The sequence below is a fragment of the Quercus suber genome, unplaced genomic scaffold, assembly GCF_002906115.3.
Source record: "Quercus suber isolate HL8 unplaced genomic scaffold, Cork oak 2.0 scaffold_46, whole genome shotgun sequence".
NCBI lineage: Eukaryota > Viridiplantae > Streptophyta > Magnoliopsida > Fagales > Fagaceae > Quercus > Quercus suber.
Window position 1 is genome coordinate 1,430,683 of NW_027069511.1, and position 21,874 is coordinate 1,452,556.

The following is a 21,874-nucleotide window of genomic DNA, read 5'->3' on the forward strand; positions in this document are numbered from 1 at the left end:
ATTTTTCTTAATGATTTTCCTATTTTGTTGAGAGAGAAAGAGAGAAGGAGAAAGATTTCAGCTTGAGAAATGATATGTTTACAACATTTTTACAACAAATCCTAAGTGACAGATTATTACTGGTTGTTATTGTTAGGGCAAAATAGTAATCTTAGTGTTAGTTTCAAATTTGAACCAATAAAACTAACCACTTGTGATTTGTTGTTAAAATATTGTAAACGTAGCATCTCTCTTTCAGCTTCTATGTCAAAAAACCTTCTCACAATTTTTTTTTTTTTCTCTAAGACATTTTATCCCGTATTTTTTGGCTATATTTCGGATATAATTTATGGCCTCCATTCCCGAATTGTTTTCACTTATTTTTCTCCTTATATTCTTGACTATATTTCAGGAATAATTTATTGGCCTCCTTTACTGATTTTTTTCCTTATTTTTTGGCTATATTTCAGGTATAATTTATTGGCCTCCTTTCTCCCTTTTTTTTTTCTCTTAATTTTTTTTCCTTTTTTTATCCTATAATTTAGGGTTTTATTTATTAATTTTACAAAATTAACATTTAAAAAAAAAATCAAGAATAAAAAAACTTACCTAATTAGATAAATTTGAGGGCTTTAAGTAGTTGCCTAACTTGCCAAAGGCAAGAGCCAGCATGGGAGAGAGGCAATGATCCCTATCCTATGGCTTTTCGTATATAATTTATGCTAGTTCCTTGTAAAAATATAGGTTAGGTTTAATTTCACATAAACAACTTTATTGAAATTTTTAAGAAAATATTAATTTTCACTCAACCTTTTATGTTATTTTAAAGAATCAAATATATCATTTATCAGCATTTACTCTCTTATATGGTAGGTTTTAATTAGCTTAATTAGTAAAATTTCTTATCATCAAATAAGAGATCTAGATTTAAGTCTCATTTATGTCAAAAATCAATTGATGCATTGTTTAGATGATAAAGAGCAATCATTACTGAACAAATATTATAAATTGATATCCTATGATATCTATACTAAGAAGAGAACTCAAAGTAGGAGTTTAAAAAATAGTAAGAGTAGGAATATACTCATTCTCGCACCCAAATTCACACATTGCTTTACTCCATCCTCTTGCTATGTTAAGTTTATAACCTAATGGTAATCTTCTACTTCATTAGCAAGAAGTTACGAGTTTTTGAAGACAAATTTGTGGGAATAAAAAACTCTTTCATGTTAAAATAATAAGAAAAAATAAATAAAAACCTTTAACCAAGATCATCAAGTAGATTTAAGAAGGTTTTGTGTTGTACCTTCTGCGGACCAGAATTCTCTCAACTAGGACTCGTTAGTTTTTCTTGCGATCGTTTGCATCACGAACTCAGAAAGCTTCTGCAATCCTATTTCCAAACATGTTCATATCATAATTTTTACTTAATTTGGCTCAGCAAATCTTAGGGAGTTAGTGGTTACTGGTTACCTAGAGAGAATGGCCCAAGAGATAGTATTTTCTGGAAGTTTACACCTGAGACTCGAGAGCTAAGAGCTAGAAAATCTTTGAACTGTATGTTTTCACACAACCTTTTAATTTAGGAAACTTAATTATCTGATAAAATATTTGGGAACACCTATTTAAACTCTCCGATAAGAAAGCCATCCAATAATAATATACCTCAGTTTATCCACATCTCTTTATTCAAGTTTCAACATCCTATGGATCGGGATTCTGGAACCCAATTTAAATTTTAACCCAGTTTGTTTTTTGTTTTTGTTTTTGTTATTTTAGTTGAGAAGAAAGGTAATGAAATTTTAAACCTTACATGTGTATCCCTTTGGGGCAAAGGAAATGCCGCCTGCCCCACACTCATTGCTCACCCCATTGAGGTTTGGACTTTGTTAATGAGATTCAAGTTGGCAGTCGCTCCTAGTGAGCATTCTTGCCCATTTGAAGTCGCTATAAGCAACCTTCTAGCTGTGTCCCATATTTGGTTCAGATGGGACTAGGCTTCGAGCATTTCAGATACCCAAGCCACAATAGCCTACCTATTAAAATGCGAGACTCCAAACTTTTATCTTTCACCGTACTTTTAGGGGAGCTTTCGATCAAGTTTTTTAAATGGTTATCTCAGCTTGGAATTACTTCTTGGCCTGAAGGAGTTGATGGTGTCAATGAACATGCTGTTGGTATGTGTGGGATGGGATTGAGAAAAGCGAAAGATGACATAGAAAAGAGTAAAGAAATGGTAATGCCTGCTTGGTTGGCTTAGAGTTTGACAAAGCGTACAAGGGAAGCCACTTAAGAAGAAGGCTGAAAAGAGTTAATTTTCTTGTATCACTAATTTATAGAATGTTTATGATATCTAATGATTTTCTATAGTTAGATTTAATAGAAATAAGGATCTAAAAAAGCGTAAATCTTATAAAGTTATATTAACCAATTTTCTTTGTGTGTGTGCACTCACGCGTGCTAATGATTCATGTAACTTTTGTTGTAACCATCATAATAAAACTATAACAAATTTATAAACGTAGTTACATAGCCCTAGTTTTGGCTTTTTGGGTGAATCACGTAAATTTAAGTGAATTAATCTTTTAATTACAATTATGTCTCAGTTAAATAAAACAAAAAGTAATACATTTTTAATTAAAAATTGTGTATGGACACTTCAAAAAAAAAAAAAAAAAANAAGCAATTTCCCTCATTCTTTATCCAACCAAACACCACAAAAACCTTTTTTTTTTCTCCACTTCTCTCCCTCTTTTCCATTCCCCTAAAATCTCTCTAACCAACAAATCCTAAGTCATATGTTTAAGCCCAATTTTAACCTACCTATTGGAGTATAAAAGGCACATAATAAGTCAACCTAAAAGAGTTTTTTTTTAGAGGAGAGAGTTATGTTTGTGTGCAATCAAGATTCTCTCAATTTTCCATTAAAAAAAAAAAAACTCTTAGTTTTGCTTTACTGGAGATATCAAAGTAGATCTAAATATCAATTGGTGATCAAGGTTGAAGGTATAGTGCCTACCACATACTTGCTATAGTGAAGAAAACCTACAAGAGGTTCTTGAAGTCCGTTGGAGCTTTAGTCATGATAGCGGGTAAGTTATCTGTAGAAGCCATTCATATGGTTTAGAATCCACATATTCTAATGAAGTGAAAGGGTTTTTTTATGTAAGTTGTCTATGGTTAGTAAAGTCTAGGACAAAATTTTTCCTTAATTGTAAATCTTCTCTTGTCACAGTAGATTTGTTTTATTGGGAAAAGTTTCCCGTAGTGGTTTTTGTTTCGGAAGTTTTCCTTAAATTTTAATTTTGTCCACCATACCATGGTCTCCTTGTGAATGAGATTATACTATTAGCACACATTATTTAATTTGCCTTTGCATGTTTTAAATTACCTTACTTGTAAATCACATATTGGCATAATCGGACTAATTGAACAACTTGGTTAATTCACTTGCAATTTAACAACCGGATCTAAATCTAACCAGGATATAATGTAGTTCGGTTATTCAACAATCCAAACCCATGCATCTTTTTCTCTCCTCTCCTCTCCCCCGCCAAAACACAACACACCCCCCCCCCCCAACCCACCCAACTTTCCCGTTCAGAATTCCTCTTTCTTTTTCTTTCTTTTTTTTTTTTCCTTTTTTTTTTTTCCGTTAACAATTACCAAGGAAGTGAATAACATAAAATGATTGGACATTGCAAAATTAGATCTGGTTGTTCGACAACTAGATCATTCCTTAAATTATTCAAAATGTGAAGTTTGGGTCCCACATTTCAACAGCTGAATTTCCAACGGCAGATAAGCCCTTAAGTGGCAAATTTGGTGGCACCTGTGCATTCAATCCGGTTCTTCAATAACCGGGTTTCATGAAACCCAGCGCTTCAACCCTGGTAATGTATCCCTCACAGGTCTAATTTGTTTACATCTCACCCTAAAATCCTATTCTCAACAATAAACTGTCAATTGCCCCAATAGACTAACAGCATTCATAAATATTTACTCAAAACTCTCACTCATGGCAGCTCATCAGATGTCAATATATTGGTAAACACCTGCTCAGCAGCTGCATTATCCTTATTCATGACACAAACTACGTTTTAATGGGTACTACAGAAGTTAAACATTCCCGTAAGGCAAAGCTATTGCATAACATTTCAAATACAGAATAAATTACATTTTTTTTTTCTTTTTGGGTGAGAGTACCATATAGTTGGAATGGAGCAGCACTGATAGACAGTCAAAGTTGTTGGAATAGGGATCTTGAAAGGTGTGTGATAGAGCACAAAAATACTCAAAAGCAGATGCCCCTCAATTGGCAAGTGGTCACATTATGTGATTTTAAAAAAAATAAAAATAAAAAACTGTAAATTAAGAGTGAACATTCATGTCTAAATCAACAGCTTTGCAGGAAACAAGTATTGCTAAAGATAAACAATGATTTCCAAGTCAGAGGAAAGTTCGAAAAAAGGAAGGGGAGGAAAAAAAAAAAGCACTTAAATTCACGCTGTTTATTCAATAAAGAGAGGATCTGCGCTTAGCAAGTGATGGGAACACCTCAGACATTTGGGGGAGGCCAAATCTTCCCAAACAACTCTTCCACTCGCTTGGCTTGATTAACATAACCTTCCAGTCCACCAGCCAGAAGGTCCACAGCTGCCGGTCCCATAGCTGATGCAAGGCTTAATTGGTCCCATTTCACGAGCTGGACATGAAGAGATGATTGATTAACCATCTAGTATTTAGAGAAATCAAAGTAGGAGTGCCTATAGAAAGAGGCCAGGGTACGAGCGAATGAGCAGTAATATTTTAATAGTCTGGTTAGGATTGATTTCCACCAACATAATATGCTGTTGTCAGCAAAATTGATTAACTGTGAACCTTCTCATGGTTACTATGAACTGGTCAGGCTTCTCTAAATGATACCATCTCACTACAATCACTATGGTGGCAGTGACAGAAGATATATAGTAGTTATGACAGTATAGGAGTGATGGTAGATGTGGTATAGTGATTGTGGTGAGATGGTAGCACTGGTGAGGTGATGGTGGCAGCTACTGTCGTAGTATTAGTAGAACTGTAGAAGTGCAAATGGTGATGGAAGCAATAGTGTTGAATGAGGAGATTGTGTTTAGGACTCAGTGTGGCCTCAGGTCTATGTCCTGTCCAGTGCAGTGGAGCATTAGACAAAAGCCTTGCTCTTATGTTTAAGTTTTCTAAAAACCTAGACAGGGGGAAAAGAGGCCTTGGCTGTGTTCTGCGGCCCATTTAAGGGCTAGTGATGTGCTGAGGCATTGGTAAATAATTTTTTTTCAAGAGAATACAAAGGTAAACCAATATGATAACTTAGGTGGGCTTGGAACAGCAATATCATTAACAATTTTTTTTTTCTCTATCACTGTTCAACACACATCCATAACTTAGATGGGATTTTGAGACCGCATTTTGTGACCATAAAGTAGGTAAATTTGGCTCCATTCGTCACAATTTTTATCAGTAAAACAAAGAAACTCCAAATGCTTAAGAGGAATATGCAGAGAGAATATGAAAAGAAAGCAGACCTCTTCTTTACTGAAATTGTATAGGGCTGCAGACTGTGGAGAAAGTCTGCTAACAAAGGAGTACTTCTCATCAGGAGCAGGAGTGGAGTCTTTGAGAGATTGTAATACCTTCAATGGTGCAATGATGTAGTCAACCCTGAGCAATGACAAATAGAAGCATCAAAGGTTATTCCAAACATGAAACCTGTCAAGAATTTCCCGATATTTATGATAAAAAGTCATATGGTTACCCCAGAAGACTAAATAAATCCTGCTTGTTTCGGACTGCAGCAGCCATCAACTTTGATTTATGTCCATACTTGTGAATGTAATTATAAGCCTTTGTCACCTGCAGGGATGGATAAAGTATGTCTAATTCAGTCTCCTTATTCTTTTGTTTTTTATTTTATTTTTTTCTTCTTATTTATTTTAATCTTCACGGTTTGTTAGTGTAGACTCAAGTCAGTTGAGCAATCAAACACAGTACCAGAAGTCTAACCAACTAAGCAGACTTTGTATCAATGCTGAAGTAAATGCCCTTCAGGATTAGCTTCAAAGGTTGTAGGAATCGTGCCTTGAGGTTATGAAACCATAGAGTATGAAACACATCATGCTGTACACAGATATTGCTAGAAACGCATGTGGTGATGGAAAATTGAGGTCCCAATTTCTTGAAAATGAGGGAAATCTGGTCAGGGGTACTATGATCACAATTCACAGTACCACCAATTACCTAGGAAGCACAAACACTTTATTTGGAGTGTCGTACCCCTATCAGACACTTGACACACCTAGGACACTTCTGCATGCATGTCTCAACCGTATCTTTTAAAAAATAAAAATAAATACAAAACACAGTTGGGACATGAGAACAAGAGGAATTAAATACCCTTTCACAAAACAAAGAGAGAATTCATGCTCTAAATAGTAATAATGCATTTGAAAATTAATAATTATATTTATTCTTGGTTTGTATTCTAATTTCTAAACATCCTTAATAGTCATGGATTTGCTTTACTATCCATTATTACTCTTAATTTGAAATATATTTAAGATTATATGAAAAATAGATGCTTAATAATATATAAAAAAAAATATAAATGAAAATATATTTAATAATTATTTAATAGACGAGTCCCGTCATATCCGTGTCCTATATTTTTCAAAAACTATTGTGTCGATGTTATGTACCCATACACATTCCTGTACCCATGTTCGTGCTTCTTAGCCAATTATAGCCCCTTCGCACCAAAATGGGGTATTATAGTCCATTAATGTTAAATAGGTAAAGGAAGAAACATAGACATGGTAGGAAAGGCATAATGACATTTGATTCTAACAATCAATATGCTCCATATGCTCCAGATGATGCCAAACAATTTCAAGTGGAGGATAAAGGGGAAAATAATAAACCCTAAGGCTCAGCACTTAGGAGTTTGCCTGAATACAGCACCAAGCGTGAAAAACTTAAGAATCAGAACCCAGAAATTGGAAAATTTCCAATTCAAATTTTCACTTCATCAAAGTCTGTCTTACATGTTTATTGAAGCCTCTTTTAAATAGGCTTTCAGACAGTACATCAATAAAAAGGAGGGGGGGGGGGGGGGGGGGGTGGGGGGGGGTCCATAATTCCACAAAATCATCAATCAAGAAAAATTACATCAATGGAATTTCAAAATTTGAAATTCGAATTAGCACTAATTGTTGCATCTTGGTGTCCACACCAACAGGCCAAAAAATTATGAACTAATGTTGGTTTAGAAAACACAGTGAAGAGCAAGATAAAATCATCAACAGATGGCAGAAAATGAATTCAGAAAATAGTATGCTGAAAGAAATAGTATTTCACAAGATAATATGATGCTGTTGAAAAGATTAGTTGGACAATGAGTTTCAGTAGGTTACAAAATTCAAAATTAATACCGCAAAAGTTGTTTAACTTCAATCTAAATGTCCTTTTCTTCCTCTACTTTAAGTGAGTACTGAACCTACAATCTCTCCTTAGTCTCTTACCACCTTAGCCGATGCCCAGGGCCTGTCTAGAGACAAGTTTGCCCACAGTCCCAAAAAAAACCCCAATATCAGATTGCAAAATTACACAACTTATAAACATAAAGTGGTTTCTTATAATAATACCGATGAACTGCAGGTGATTAAATCAACTAAAATCTTGTTGAATGTATTGAAACAATTGAAAAATCAGTAATTAAATCAACTAAAATCTTGTTGACTGTATTGAAACAATTGAAAAGTCAGAAGATCAGTGTTGTTTAACTAACCAAAGCCAACCCTGGATCCTCGCCTCTGCTGATTGCAGCTTCAATCTCAGGGTCACCAGAATGGTTGCGTGCCCAATCCTGAAGGACAGTGAATGCATTTCAATAAGGACCAAACTAAAGGTTCTATAAACAATGGAAATACACAATATTAATAGAAAATTACCCTTAAACGACCCACAAAAATCTGAATAACAGAAGCACCAGCTTGGGCCGCAGCTGCAGCTTGAGCAAAGCTGGAAAACAGGTCAAAACATAAATGATTAAGAAAGATCACTAGATGTAAAATGTTGATTAAATTTATTCTGCCTAGAAAATGGCAAAGCTACTTAATGACAAGCTGATTTCCTTAAATGATGATTGAAGCAAATCATACATTAGCATTAACCTTGGGAAATATCAAATGCTGAGAATAAAAATGCATTCACATAACCTCTGAAGTAGCTTGCCCTACCCAGAAATCAACATCATAGATGTTAAGCAATTTAAACGAACAAAAAAGATATATGAACGCATAATATGGGGAAATCTATCACCCAGCCACCAAGGAGAAAAGGAAAAACCAATCTTGTTGCTTGGTGCAAACATAAGATCAACAATGAAAGCCCAAATATTGACTATATAATCAAGAAAACCCTCAGTGTACCTCACCTGGTTGCAACACAGTTCAAATGTGTGAAATTTAATTACAGTGTATTAGCATATGATCTCACTTTCCAAACTTAGAACTGATGACTAATTATTATAAAATTGTTCCAGATAAAAGCACATATAACAGCAGGAAGACAAGCTTTTAGTCACCATAATCAAGTCGTATCCTTTTTTGATTGTCATAGTGAAGTTTCAAGGTAGCACCATTATACATCTTAGTGTATACCTGTATACAAAAGTCAAATGCGTCTGTATTCCTTCAGATTCCAGCAATCTTGAGGCCTCTATTCCCTATATAAAAGACAATAAATTGTGGGCCACAGAGGGATGAAAAGATTCATTAACTTCCATGCCTCAAGTCTCAAAGAAAGTTCTAGATTGCCAATAAAGACATATTTTGCTAAAATACTCACTTGCCAAGTTGAAGGAATTTTAAACAGCAAACGCTCAGGAGGTACATTAATTTCATTGTACAATTTCAACAAGTCATGCACCTGCACAGTTTGATCAACTAAAAATAATAGTCCATATTAAGGTAATAGAAAAAAAAGGAATGGAGACAGATTTCCATGGTGATTTAGGAGAATGAGCAAAAAATATTGAAGATACAAAGTATATGATAAAAAACAGGAGGCAAAAACATGCAGGATGTCTCTCACATGCACAGTGTGATGCAGGACAATGGAACTATTAAGAAGGGGCTTGGTATTTTAGGAAACTGTTAAGTTATGGTTTTTCACATAACATTTATGTTGGCTTTATTCCATGACAAAAAGTGTTGTAATTGCGTTAATTTATTTCCTTGTATTTTGTGGGATTTAATTGTAATGGGTTTAATCTAAGTGGTGAAGATTTGCTCAAGTAGTTGATCTCATGACTTGGCTCGCGAGTGGTGCAACCCGCAAAGGTCACATGAGGAACACATGCCGGAAGCTGAAGAGTCAGTGTGTTCATGACTCATCTCGCGACTTGGCCAACTTGTGAGATGACCTGCGAAATGCACTGATAGCTGGAATTTTAAGTATGACTCTTATACCCATCACCTATATTATATAGACCCTTATTATCCACAAAATTGTAAGGAGGCTACTCGGAAGAAAACCCTAGAGAGGTTTCTACAACACCCACCATTTAGAGAGAGCTACTCATCCTCAAGAAATGCTTGTAATCTCTTCTCCTCTCTTCTCCCATTATTATACCTTGAGAGGAGATTTGTACCCAAATACAACCCACACCCATTCAGAGTGTTGATATTGTTTTTGGAGATTGAGAAGTATTGGGTATTTGCCAAAATAAGCCGGTGAGGCTTGGAGTGCTCAAATACTTTGGGTAAATTAGGCTTAGAGGATCTCTTTGGTATCCTTGTATTTCAACTTATTTATTAGTGGATCATTTCGGCTTGGGGGGCCACAGAGAGATTTTTGCCAAGTTCTTCGATTTCCTCTTCGATAATACATCGCCGTGTTATCTTGGATTTGCATTGTACTTTCCATTTTAGCATTGTACTTATTTGTTCCTCCATGCAATTGTTGAGTGCTTCGATTAATTGATTTTCTAATCACGTATATTCCGCATCAAGTGTGTTTAGATTAAAATTAATCAAGCCGTAATTAAGAATTGGGGGTCTAAACAAGCAATAGTGTTTTGCACTATTTGAGCTTTCAAAAACAAAAAGAAGAATGATAGGATTAGACCAAAGAATCACCATCTAGGGTTTTCTTGGAATCACTATCTAGCAATAAAAATAGAAAAATAAAACCCAAGAATCATCACTTAGGGTTGCTTGAAATCACCATCAAACACGAAATAAAGATAGTAGCCCAAGAATCACGACCTGGACTTACTAGGAATCATCACCAAGATTGACATGAAGATAGGAGCCTAGGAATCACCACCAAGCACTACAGGAAAACTGCCAACCCAAATTTCACTAGTCCATGATAAATTGTTAGCAAGTCCATAGGCTTTTTATAGGGTTCCCAAATTACATTCAACATGAAAATAAAATAAAATCATAATGAGATGACAGAAGATATGGATATAAAAATCAGATAGAATTAAATCCACTAATATCATCAATTAGCATCACTCACAATCAATCAGGTCTGTAGGATTTTAATTGGCAAATATCCATGTCAGTGTAATAAGATTAGGGTGGGAAATCCCCAATCTAAAAAATCAAGTCTGGTTGCTGCATCTAAAAATTGACATCCACAGAATCTTGGTCGAGCGTGAAATGAAGCTGCTTGAACAAACCCAGTAGCAGCGAACGGTACGAGATAGGTCAGAGATTTTGCCTTAGTGTTGCCTTTGGACTGCTCAAGCCACTGAGACCTGCTTGCTCGAGCAATTAAAAGCTTGCTTGAGCAAGCCCTTCAGATATTGTTTAACTCAAAGCTTGCTGAAGAAGCCAGGTGTATAGATTGCTTATTTCATGTGTCATGAGGTTACCGATGGGATGGGAATTTATTGCATGGCCAGCTGCTGTTCCCTTGGGTCGAAAATTAAGCCAGGCATGGGGTGAAAAAGCAGTAGTGGTTCTTCTCTGCTATTTTGGGTTTGCAAGAAGATTATGATAGATTCTCTACTAAAAGCTCTTGTGCTCCTTGCACTGAATAGAAAAGACCATGGGAGTGCCTTTTGTGGGGTTGTGCTGTTAAGCCATTCAAAGAAGATTGGCTTTTTGAAGCTCCTGAGCCATTGTTTTTGTATGGCACAGGTGAGAGCATTGTGAGGGGAAAAGAAAATCTAAATGCAACAAGAGGCAAGGGGTATTTCTATGGGCTGGGCTGACCGAAAAGGAAAAGGAGCACCGAGTAGCATTTTTTTATCTTTTTGTGCTCTTAAGCTTTTTAGTTGAAGGGTAACCAAGTTGAGAGCATTTTCATGGTGTTCCTGTGCTGAACAAAAGGAACCCCTATGGAGAGAGCATTTTTTGTGTGCAAAGCTTATTGATAGAATTTCAGCCTGTGCTTTTTAGCATCAGAAAATCTTCCTCTCTCTTCCTTAGTTATTGATCTTGTACCTTATTTCTACATACCCTTGTCTTAGCCAAGGTCCAAGAACCCATGGCAAGTTTTTAAAAAAACACCCCTTTCATTAACAATCTTACCTTTGAATCCTAAATTTAAAATTTGAGAGATTGAAATCACATAGACAAATCTTCAGTGAGGTTCAATGCAGTGTCAAAGGTTCTAGTTGGAGGAGATCACTACACGGAAGCATTTCAGAGGTTCAGAGACTATTCCAGTAAGAAGGAAATCAAGGCATTCACAGAGGTTGCATAGAGTCTAGGCTAGGAAAAATTTGTAGGTCTCTGACTTTTGTAACTGTTCCTTTCAAAGTGGATTTTCTATGGACCTGCCTTTGTCCCCATAGGGGTTTTTCCTTTGGACAGTTTTTTCTTAAGTTTTCCACTTCGTCACCATTTTCTAAGTGACTTTCTTTATTGCTGTTGATTTGATTGCATAAACTGTGGTGTGTGTGTATATATATTATGCTGGGCATATAATTTTCTTTGTTGTGTTTAATTGACAAATTTATTATTTCCAAAAGGCTAAACATGTAGGGGTCTAAAATATATTTTTCAAGGTCCATCAAAATCAATCAGCATGAATAGGTCCTATTTTGGTTGTCCACACCACAGCGAATCTAAAATGATGAAAATGTTTTTTATTTTATTTTAAATTGCATGTAAAGTAAGGAGTTGGAATTCTATAGCAAAACTATTTCTGTCAGCACCGTATGCATTGCCTCACATGTGATGCTCAAGCCAACTAGGCATTGTCTTTCTGAATGTTTAAAATGTTACAAGAAGCTTATGTTTCCCTTAAGCAATATTTCTTGGTTTTTTCAATTTTCCATTTTGCATCATTTGCTCTACACAAGACAACATCATTAGTATTCATGTGCAGAAAGAGGATGTGTCATATGCAATTTCAGAAAGGAAAAAAAAAGGCTTGAACGTATATGATAGTTCTCTTAAGTGGAAGACATCAATTTCTTCTCAACAACTTTTTTTTTTTTTCTTTTTTCAGATCTCATGTTTCTGCTTATCGCAGCATGGTCCTTCCTTCTTACTGGACTTCTTGATGTACAAATCCATTTGAAATGAAAGAGGGTTTAGAAAGTAGAAAAAATTTTAAATTTCATACTTTGGCTGCACCAATGATATGGTGATTTTAATATCCCTAAATCTAGATATTAAATGTGGAAGACATATCATGAGAAAAAGAACAACTCTAGATTGCCATCTACCCAACCAAAATTCCTTCAAGAAAGTACAATGTAAATGCGTAGTTAGAGATTGAATTAGCAAGCAATGAATGATTGATGGAAATTGAAAACGAACAACCAAGTCATAGCTAATACTCTGATTCAAATATGAATATTTAAGCAATTTCTTTAAAACAATAAATCAACAAATTACATAAACCAACCTTCCTGATAATGCCATGTGTGTCATAAGCAAGGCGTGGATCCACTTCAGTTGAAACTCGACCGGGTACTAGTTTTGCCAAGTCACCACCAACATTCACTAAAGCCTAAGTGTCCATGACCCATAGCAAACCATCTTGATCAATTTAATGAAACAAAAAAATTTCTCACAATCAAGTTATAAGAAAACAAACCTTGTTAACGAAACATGACAATCTCAAATCAGCGTTTTGTAGCCCATAACACGTGGAATCTGCCAAAGCCATTTCCACAGCATTCTACACAAGAGCAAAATAACTAATTATAAAAACAATATCCTAAATACCAAAATGGAAAGCCTAGATTTAGTTTTTCTATCTTGTTTTCAATGAGATTGAAGCCTCACTCTAAATACTGTATCAGGAAGGCTACATATACCCAAAAGGAGCGAGGAGCTAACGGTAGCTGCTGTTGGAGGAAACCTAAATTTTGAATAATAACAAAACCATCAATTCAAGCATTACCTCTTCATTTTGATTGCTCAGAAAAAAATAAAATGAAATGAAATAAACTTCCAAGTCTTATTCTTCCAATTGTGCTGCCTTCCTAACAACAACAACAACAACAATAATAAATAAATAAATAAGATTATTATTATTTTTTTAAAATCTTTTGAGGGGTTTCCATATTTTTGAAGTAGAAGAGGGTCAAATTAGTAGTAACATGTAATATCATTTTCCAAATTCCAATGTTGGTACTTTCAATATTGTCCGTACAGTTTCATGACCATAAATGAGTAAGCAATGAAATGAAGGAAACAGAGGAATTCAACGAAAACTAGTTCCAATTCCATTCTTTCTCGAAATAGCGTACCTCTCGAAATCATCGAAAATGACAGTGTCAGGAACGATCTCGCTGAAGCTAGAGACAGCATCCAATTCCGTGTTGGAACCTAAATAAAACCACCAATCATTTTCAACAACAACAATGTTTAAATCAATCAAAAAAAAAAAAAAACAAAAGAAAGAAATTCGAGATTGTAACAGTGAGGATCTAATTAAACTAAATAGAAGAGATATTGACCAGTGTCGAGCGAGGACGAGGAAGCTCGAATTAGCGGAAACGATTTCCGAACGTTGTTGAAGAGCACCAGATTTGAAGCTGTCGATCCAGCTCCAGGTAAGAACCTCGACCTCCCCTGCTATCAATATCAAAAATCAAAATCACTCATACGTGCATTCATAGTCATGCATTAATTATATACATACATAGAGAGAGAGAGAGAGAGAGAGAGAGAGAGAGAAACCTGGAGAGAGGAAGAGAGAGCAGAGAAGGGCGGAGATTGCAAAGTGAGTGACATTTGGAAATTCAGTTAGGAATGGGAGGGACTCACTCTCTACTTTCAACTGATGCGGATATGGATCCCACAAATGTACATATACTCGGAGTGGAATATATGGTGTTTTTATTATTACCAAGGTTTTGAAGACAGTCTTAACATGTTTGTAAGAGATTTACGGTTTTTTTTTTTGGTAAACTTTGTATATGACCCAATCATTTACACCGTATTTTAATTTTATTCATAACATTTTAATTGTATTAATTTGATCTATAACTTTTTAATGTCATGTCAATTTAGTCTATGTTGTTATCATGAAAATTGCTATCGTGGCAAACGACCAAAATAAAAAATTAGTTTACATTGATGTGACAATAAACTAATTTTATATTTGGGTCGCTTGTCACATCAGTAATATCAGTAATTTTCATCCAATAAATAATAACAGAGACTAAATTGAGACAGTATTAAAAGGTTAAAGACTAAATTGAAATATGATGTAAATGATAGAGACCAAATACGTAATTTACCTTTTTTTTAATAACAAGTTGGTGGATGATTTTATTAAAGGAACTGTTAATAGATGTCCTAAGAGCATTTGTTAATGAACTATTTTATAAAAAAATTTATGAAAAAATATAATAAGTAATTAATATTTTGACAGTTTTTCATATTTCCTATAAAGGCAATGTCAAAATTTTATTAAAATGGTTTATTAACAATTGTCCTAAAAACATCCGTTAACATGACACTTCTAGTAATAATATGCTATTTCCTTTTCGATTAAAAATAATGTGTGATAATAATAATAATAATAATAATTGTAGGGACTGGATTTGAACACTTCTACTGTTGAGTGAGTGGATTCAAGCCCAGCTAGCCCAATATAATGAATTTGTAAAGAGCGGGTTCAAGAACTAGGCCCTAGTAAGCGGACAACGCCCAATGCAGTGTTCGCCACCATCGAACGCAGATGGATCAAAATTATCCTCCAAAGTCTATCCTCGACCCAGTTCGAGGAGCTTGATAGTGGTCCCTCTTCCATGGGAATGGTCCCCGCTTTTGATCTGTTTCTTCCCCTTATATAGTCCGCCTCCAACGATCCCTTTCCTCCACTTGTTGATCATCCATGAGTCCCTCTGACAACCCGTCCCATCAGCCACCTTATCAATCCTCCTGTGGGTTGTAGCAACCGAGGCAGCACTGCCCAGGGGTCACGTCTCCATTAATGCAGCCAGAGACTTAGATGGGTGCACTTAATGTGAAGGTGACAGTTCATCTTGGGCTTGCTCCTCCACCATGCCTCCATGGCTGACATGTCATACTTGTTCCTTCTGTTTAAATGTTCAGGAAGGCTGCTTTTGGTGGCTTGTCACTTCTTCCTCCCATAGTCTTCGTTGGAAGGCTCTTGGGCAACCTAGACCCTTACACTTCGTCCTCAGGCATTTCTTCCTCCTTGGCATGGGTCTTGGGCCGGGTTGCCAAATTCTTAGGGCCCACAATAATAATAATAATAATAATAATAATAATAATAATAATAATATGACAAAACTTAGGTACAATACTTTAGGTACTGTGTTCACATCTTAAAATTTAGTCATGTGGCTACTTAACTAAAAAAAATACTCTTCTTTCTTATGAGAAAAAATCCACATGGCAGAATCTTAAAAGATGAACTTAAGGAACATCACCTAAATACTGTACTCAAGTCTTGCTTATAATAATAATAATTTATGCTATATTATATATAACAGGATTCCCTCTTTGTACGGATTTTTCTAAAGGTCAAAAATACCATATCCAGGAACTAATAAACTTTTCCTACAATATTTTAAGAATAAGTAAGATTTATGTACAATATTTAGGTGTTGCTTTTTAGATTCCCCTCTTAAGATTCTACAATATGAATTTTTTCTCATATGATGGAAGTGAATTTTTTTAGTTAAGTAGCCACATGACTAAATCTTAAAAGGGGAACCTGAAAAATATCATTTAAGATACTGCATCTAAATTTTGTCCTTTTAGGAATAAGGGCAATAACGTCATAATATTCTTTGTAAAATTCCATTTCTTAGACTAGACTTTTATCTGATTAAAAAAATACCCTTTAACCCTAAGTTTAAGTAAAGACAAAATTTGGGACAACCCAATAAAAATACATGCCTACAAAATAGGACCATTCTTTCACTAATCCATGTCTTCAAAACAACTTTACTTATCCAAAAAAAACAAAACAAAAACCCACGTTAAGTAAAAAGCTTCCCAGAAAAATTCTATCCAAAAAAAAAAAAAACAAACAAAAATCCACATTAAGTTAGATTTTAAAAACCTTATATTTATCCCATAATCCATGTAGTTTTTATTAGATTATTTAAAAGAATTTCCTATTGTTCATTACTCTTTTTCACTTATCTAAGTAAAATTATTAAGTTTTAAAATCCTAAATTTTAGATTATAAAATATATATATTTTTTAGAGATAATTACAATATGCTGCTAATCCCGTAACTCGAACCCTTTCCCCCCTAAACCCCCAAACACTTTGTGCATGGGGAGGTGCCAATTCAGTTACAAAGCCTTTGACACACAAGTTCAATTCTAAATAATAAAACAAAACAACATTTATTTTAACGCATTTCAACTTTCAATTCAAATATCAAAATATTGACATAAGCTAAATACAAAATTTTCTTATTAAAAAAAAAAAAAAAAAGATAGATACAAAATTTTACTAATATTTAAAAACTGATAACATCTCCTTTCTCTGTATGGTTTGTGGGCTATTTTGCTTCTTTTAATGTTTATATATATATATATATATTAAAAAACTGTGTATAATCTGGGAACAAATGAAATTACATAAATCTTACTCAAGGCTTTTTTTAAAAAAAAATAATTATATTGTTCCTTTCTTCTTTCCTCATTTAAATTTACTTTGGGTTAGATTTATGATTGATATTTTGATTCCTTTCTATTTATTTTCCTTTTTCTTTTCTTTTTATGCATTTTAATAAAATAATCTTAATTTTTTCCAGGTCAAAAACTCAGGTTATAGAATTTTGACAAACCAAAACAACTAAAGAAGTATGAAGTCAGCTATCAAATAGATGAAGTGTTTATAGAATTTTGATATGGCTATAATTGAATAGAAAATTATAACACTAAATTTAAAAAAAAAATAAAAAGAGTTTCATTGCAAATGTAAAGCATAGAGAATTATATATTTGGAGAGAACATGAATTATATTATATTATATGATTTTTTTCAGACACAGAATTATATTATATAATATGTGTTAGTGTGACAAAACCAGAGCGGTTCGATAACTTCGAGACAATCTGCCTAATAAAATTGTCACGTCTTAGGCCCTGGTTGGTTTTTTTTTTTTTTTTTTTTTTTTTTTCATTACTCTTCACTCAATTTTCGACACTCATCACTCATCACTCAAAAATACCCCAATTTCTTATAACTCAGTCTGGTAGGTTGTTTGTGTGGAATATCGTAGTGGGTTTTTCAATTCCAACACTCACATTTATGTCACTCACTGGGTCCCACAAAAATCAATTGCAAATTAGGTGAACAGAACGGTCACCAAGCTTACCTACGTTGTCTCTCTCTCTCTCTCCTCTTCACGCCCTTTCCACAACAAAACACTCTGTCCCCAACTTCAGACACACCACAGCATAGTCTCCATTCTATCACCATCGATCTTCAGCTTTCCAAACCCTTACTTCGCCTCTCATTTTCTGCTCCTCACTTCCCCGCCTCCATTGCGTTAGATCCCTCCCTCATCTCAAACTCCAGAAACCCATACGAAGGAATCCCAGACTCCCAACTCTGAACACAACCCAAGTATCACACGTTGCTCATCTTTCTCACCTTCAACTTTAAACCCATCACGGCACTATGGGGCTGCTGAAGAGAAATTTGTGGGCCCTTTGTTGGTATAGTCTTATTTCTCATCGTTTTCATGATTTTGTCTATATATGTGAGCCCTCTGTTTATACATTCTTCTCTTTTCTATTTGTGAGATATAGCTCATAGGTTTCAGTTCATAATGATTTATATCTCAACTATGTAGTAGTGTAGTTTACATAAGAGGACCCAATACCGAATAGACAAAGCTTTTCTGGTTTATGCATTGGGGATATCCAAGCCTGAGTTTGACTCGGTTGTTAATTCGGGTGACCCGATTGCTGACCCAATTTGGGACGCTATGAAAGAAGAGGCTAAGTTGGAGGTACTACTGAGCTTTTAGTTTTAACCAATGTTTCTTTTTGTTCATTTTGTTTTTGTCTTTCTTGGGTTCTAAGTGATGGGTCTTCTATGGTTTATGGTTTAAGAAATTGGCAAAACAAGCACCCAAATAAATTCAACTGGCTAATGTAACAGAAACAGAATTAATGTTTGACCCTAAAAAATTTGGAGCTGTTACATTTGGTTTGAAACTTTAGTTTTATTTTTCTAAATTTTTTGTTGAGTAGGATTGGTGTAACTTTAGAAACTGACTTTTTTTAGTACAAAAAGTGATTTTTTTAAGGTTGTCATTTGGTTATACCATTTGTTTGACTTTGGCTGGAGATGTGTGTTTTAGGTTGAATTTTATGGTATTTGGATAGCCTACTTTATGTTCACCAATTTGTTTAACTAAAACATGGGTAGTGATTTTTTCAATGATGGGGTAATAGCATTGATTTGAAATTGGGTTCTCTGAAATCTTACTTATATGGCCTATAGTAAGATTTGATCCCTAATTAGATTGTAGACACACATAGAAACATAGATAATTACGATTTGGAACAGTGCTTTGTTTAATCTATCCTTATATATTTGTTGACACATATTACTGCTTAATTTTGAGTCACACTTACACACACATCTTGAAATGAGTACTGGATAGCTTCCATGCCTTCAAGCTAAATTCATGCTTGTATGTTTGTTAAAAATGAAGCAAAGCCACTTGGATAGCTTTCATAATTCCATTACAATTGTTTTTGCAACAAAACAAATAATGTTTTGATAATTGTTTGCCTATAATATTCAAGTAATTAGCTTTATTTTTTCATTTGCAATATGCCAGTTTCTTTTAAGTATATTATGTTTTTATCATACCATAGGATTCTCCAATAATGTAGCTTACCAGTTTTGCCTCTATAGTGTCATCAACGGCTTGGAGAACTTCCAAAATTGTTTTTGTAGCACAAAAGATTACGTTTAAGTTGATAATTGTTTTCAAACAAGGGTGTTATCTTTGGTGTTTACTGTAATAGCAAAATAGTTTGAAATTAAAAATTATTTGTATGCAATCAAGTTTGCATACTAGAAATTGTTTTGAAGAGTTATCTAACTATTCTCTAAATTGCATAAAAGTAGGTAATGGAACATGGAATGTGGGAGATATTGCTACTGATTTCTAATGTAAATTAGTTAATATATTCTATTATGTAGAGAAAAACACTTGACATTGTCTAACATAATTCTTAAGATCATGAATTATTACATTAGAAAAACCCAATGTCTGTTAGGCTTTCAAATAATTAGTTGAGCTAAGAAAAAGTAGATCAAGATTTCATTGACCAAAGTACTCAATACAATCTACACTAGTGTCATCTATTACTGCATACAACTTGATGAAAATTTTAGTATGGTTAGCTATGTGTTGACACCATCAGTGAATATGCCTTGTAGGGGTGGACGTTTCACCACAATGTCAGAGGCAAGTGCCAGTAACTATAACTTCAACTATAGGGGACATGTGTGTGACATGGTTTAGTGCGTGTTGCGGACATCTTTGCAACTCCATAATTTCGGTAGATGGTTTTATGGCTATAGACATTGGAAGCCTGTAAGTATTAGCTGCGCTTATTATCATCGTTCCTTCATGGTTAAAGTTGCTATGATCTGTAGCTCATGTACTTACCAGCTTTGTTTAATATGCAGGGCAGCAACGAACATTGTAAGTCCTTTAAGTGGTTTGATGGCATCCCATGTAGGAGTGGAGCTGAAATAATACCAATTGTCATTGCGAAATTTATTAGGCTTGAGGCCGAGGCAGCTATGGCAAAAAACAATGAGAAGGAAGCTCGTGCAATGATAGTAGACATACTCCACAGGGAAAGAGTAGCAAAGTGTAGTGCTAAAAAAGCAAGGGTTTCCCTTCATATGGCCAATGCACAAGCACGTAAATATCAAATTGCTCTACTTATGTCATGGTTTTTAGTTGTGGTGTTGTTTATATTTTCACTTGGTAATAAGGAGGCTGGATTACGGCAAATGTATTTGCCATGATTCTGAATTTGGATTAGTGGTTTTCATAATGAAAAATGGTCTTCTATGGTTGGACATGGAAATGTATTATAGGTGTTGGAACATCTCACCTACCAAAGGATTCACAAAGTCAAACTTTGCTTCATCTCACCTACTAAAGGATTTACTCCTTGATGCCATTGTCACCTACATACCACAACGACATACTATTAACCCCTTTATACAGTAAACCAATACTAATAACAAGCACTCAACAAAAAACCAAGGTGAATATGGGAAATTATCATAAATATTCCGAATAATAAGTTAAGATTGTTCAACATACAGGACTGCATCAAGTCTAGAAATAAAGAAGGCAACCTGACAAACATCCATAGTATAGAAAATAATAACCAACAAAACACATCAATGTTTTTGTGACAGAAGTTTCAAGTACTACAATAACTATCATATAATACTACAATACTACAATATCTATAACATAACAAAATAATATCCAAATATCAATCCTCCGGGTTAAGAATTTCCTCCATCCATGCCCGCCTCCTATTCTCCAGCATGCCCATGAACACCACCCTATTCTCCTTCACATGGAGAGCCCTTGAGATCTTCAAATATTCCTTGTTTTTGAAATCCTCATACTGATTAAGCATGTCAATGGCTTTCCCTAGAGAACATGGATCACCTCCAGCTGTTGATTAGGCAAATTGCTCAGAAGTGCCACTTGACTTGCCTCTGTTACCGCTAAACCTCTCCCTTGACATTGCGGTGTACTCTTTTAAGGCCACAGTTATCTCACTTACTTTGTTGTCGAACTTCTTCACCACTTTCTTACCCTTGACACTTGCTTCTTGCATAAGACGCTTGCCTGCAGCTTAGATTTGGTTAACACCATCAGTCTCCTCTGTAGTCCGAGGAATACTATCCAAGTTCGGGGTGTAATAATCATTATCAAGATGGATAGGAGCAACATCAATGGCAAGCTCATCCTCCAGTGCACGCTCTTCATTGCTGTTCAGTGCAGGTGTGTTTGATGAAATCTGAAGGTGCCTAATCGCAGTACTGGAGGCAAACAACTGCTTCAACTTATCATAGTCGGGGCATCCCTTCTTTCAGAGGTTATTTGCATTCCGATCAGCCTACAACAACACAAGCATAGGAACAATTGTTAGGCAGCAAAGTAATCACAACAATGCAAAGGCATTCAATACTAACATGAAACTTGAAATGCATAAAATAACACACCACCACCACATGCTCCCAAACCTTGTTAGTGCATGTAACAGTTTGGGTGGTCTCATCCCACCCCAACCTCGTACGATTCAGCAATTGACTCTACTTGTGTTGTTTACCTCGAAGCCTATTGTGCTTTTGGAAGACTTGCTTAGCAGTTTAAAAGATTATCAG

The 21,874-nt window shown here is 34.9% G+C and overlaps 1 protein-coding gene and 1 long non-coding RNA gene across 3 annotated transcripts; one reads left to right on the plus strand and one right to left on the minus strand.

Annotated features, from left to right (window-relative positions):
* Positions 1-4,270: 4,270 nt before the first annotated feature.
* On the minus strand, positions 4,271-14,308 carry LOC112020340 (uncharacterized). Of its 2 annotated transcripts, none has more exons than XM_024052896.2 (13): positions 14,169-14,308; positions 13,946-14,063; positions 13,736-13,814; positions 13,269-13,344; positions 13,078-13,161; positions 12,886-12,990; positions 8,860-8,940; positions 8,673-8,737; positions 7,962-8,031; positions 7,799-7,876; positions 5,771-5,868; positions 5,541-5,676; positions 4,271-4,684 (listed from the first exon to the last, which is right to left on the minus strand). In XM_024052896.2, the coding sequence occupies exons 1-13, from the start codon at positions 14,220-14,222 to the stop codon at positions 4,538-4,540; spliced, it is 1,191 nt and encodes a 396-aa protein (XP_023908664.2). In that variant the 5' UTR covers positions 14,223-14,308; the 3' UTR covers positions 4,271-4,537. The 2 variants fall into 2 exon arrangements, with proteins under 2 accessions (XP_023908664.2, XP_023908665.2); XM_024052897.2 differs by having other exon boundaries at positions 13,946-14,060; positions 14,169-14,307.
* A 3,559-nt stretch (positions 14,309-17,867) lies between these two features.
* Positions 17,868-20,561, plus strand: LOC136066789 (uncharacterized). Its single transcript, XR_010628272.1, has 4 exons — positions 17,868-18,144; positions 18,282-18,440; positions 19,889-20,045; positions 20,141-20,561. It is a non-coding gene; the product is annotated as an uncharacterized LOC136066789 (long non-coding RNA).
* The last annotated feature ends 1,313 nt before the right edge of the window (positions 20,562-21,874 follow it).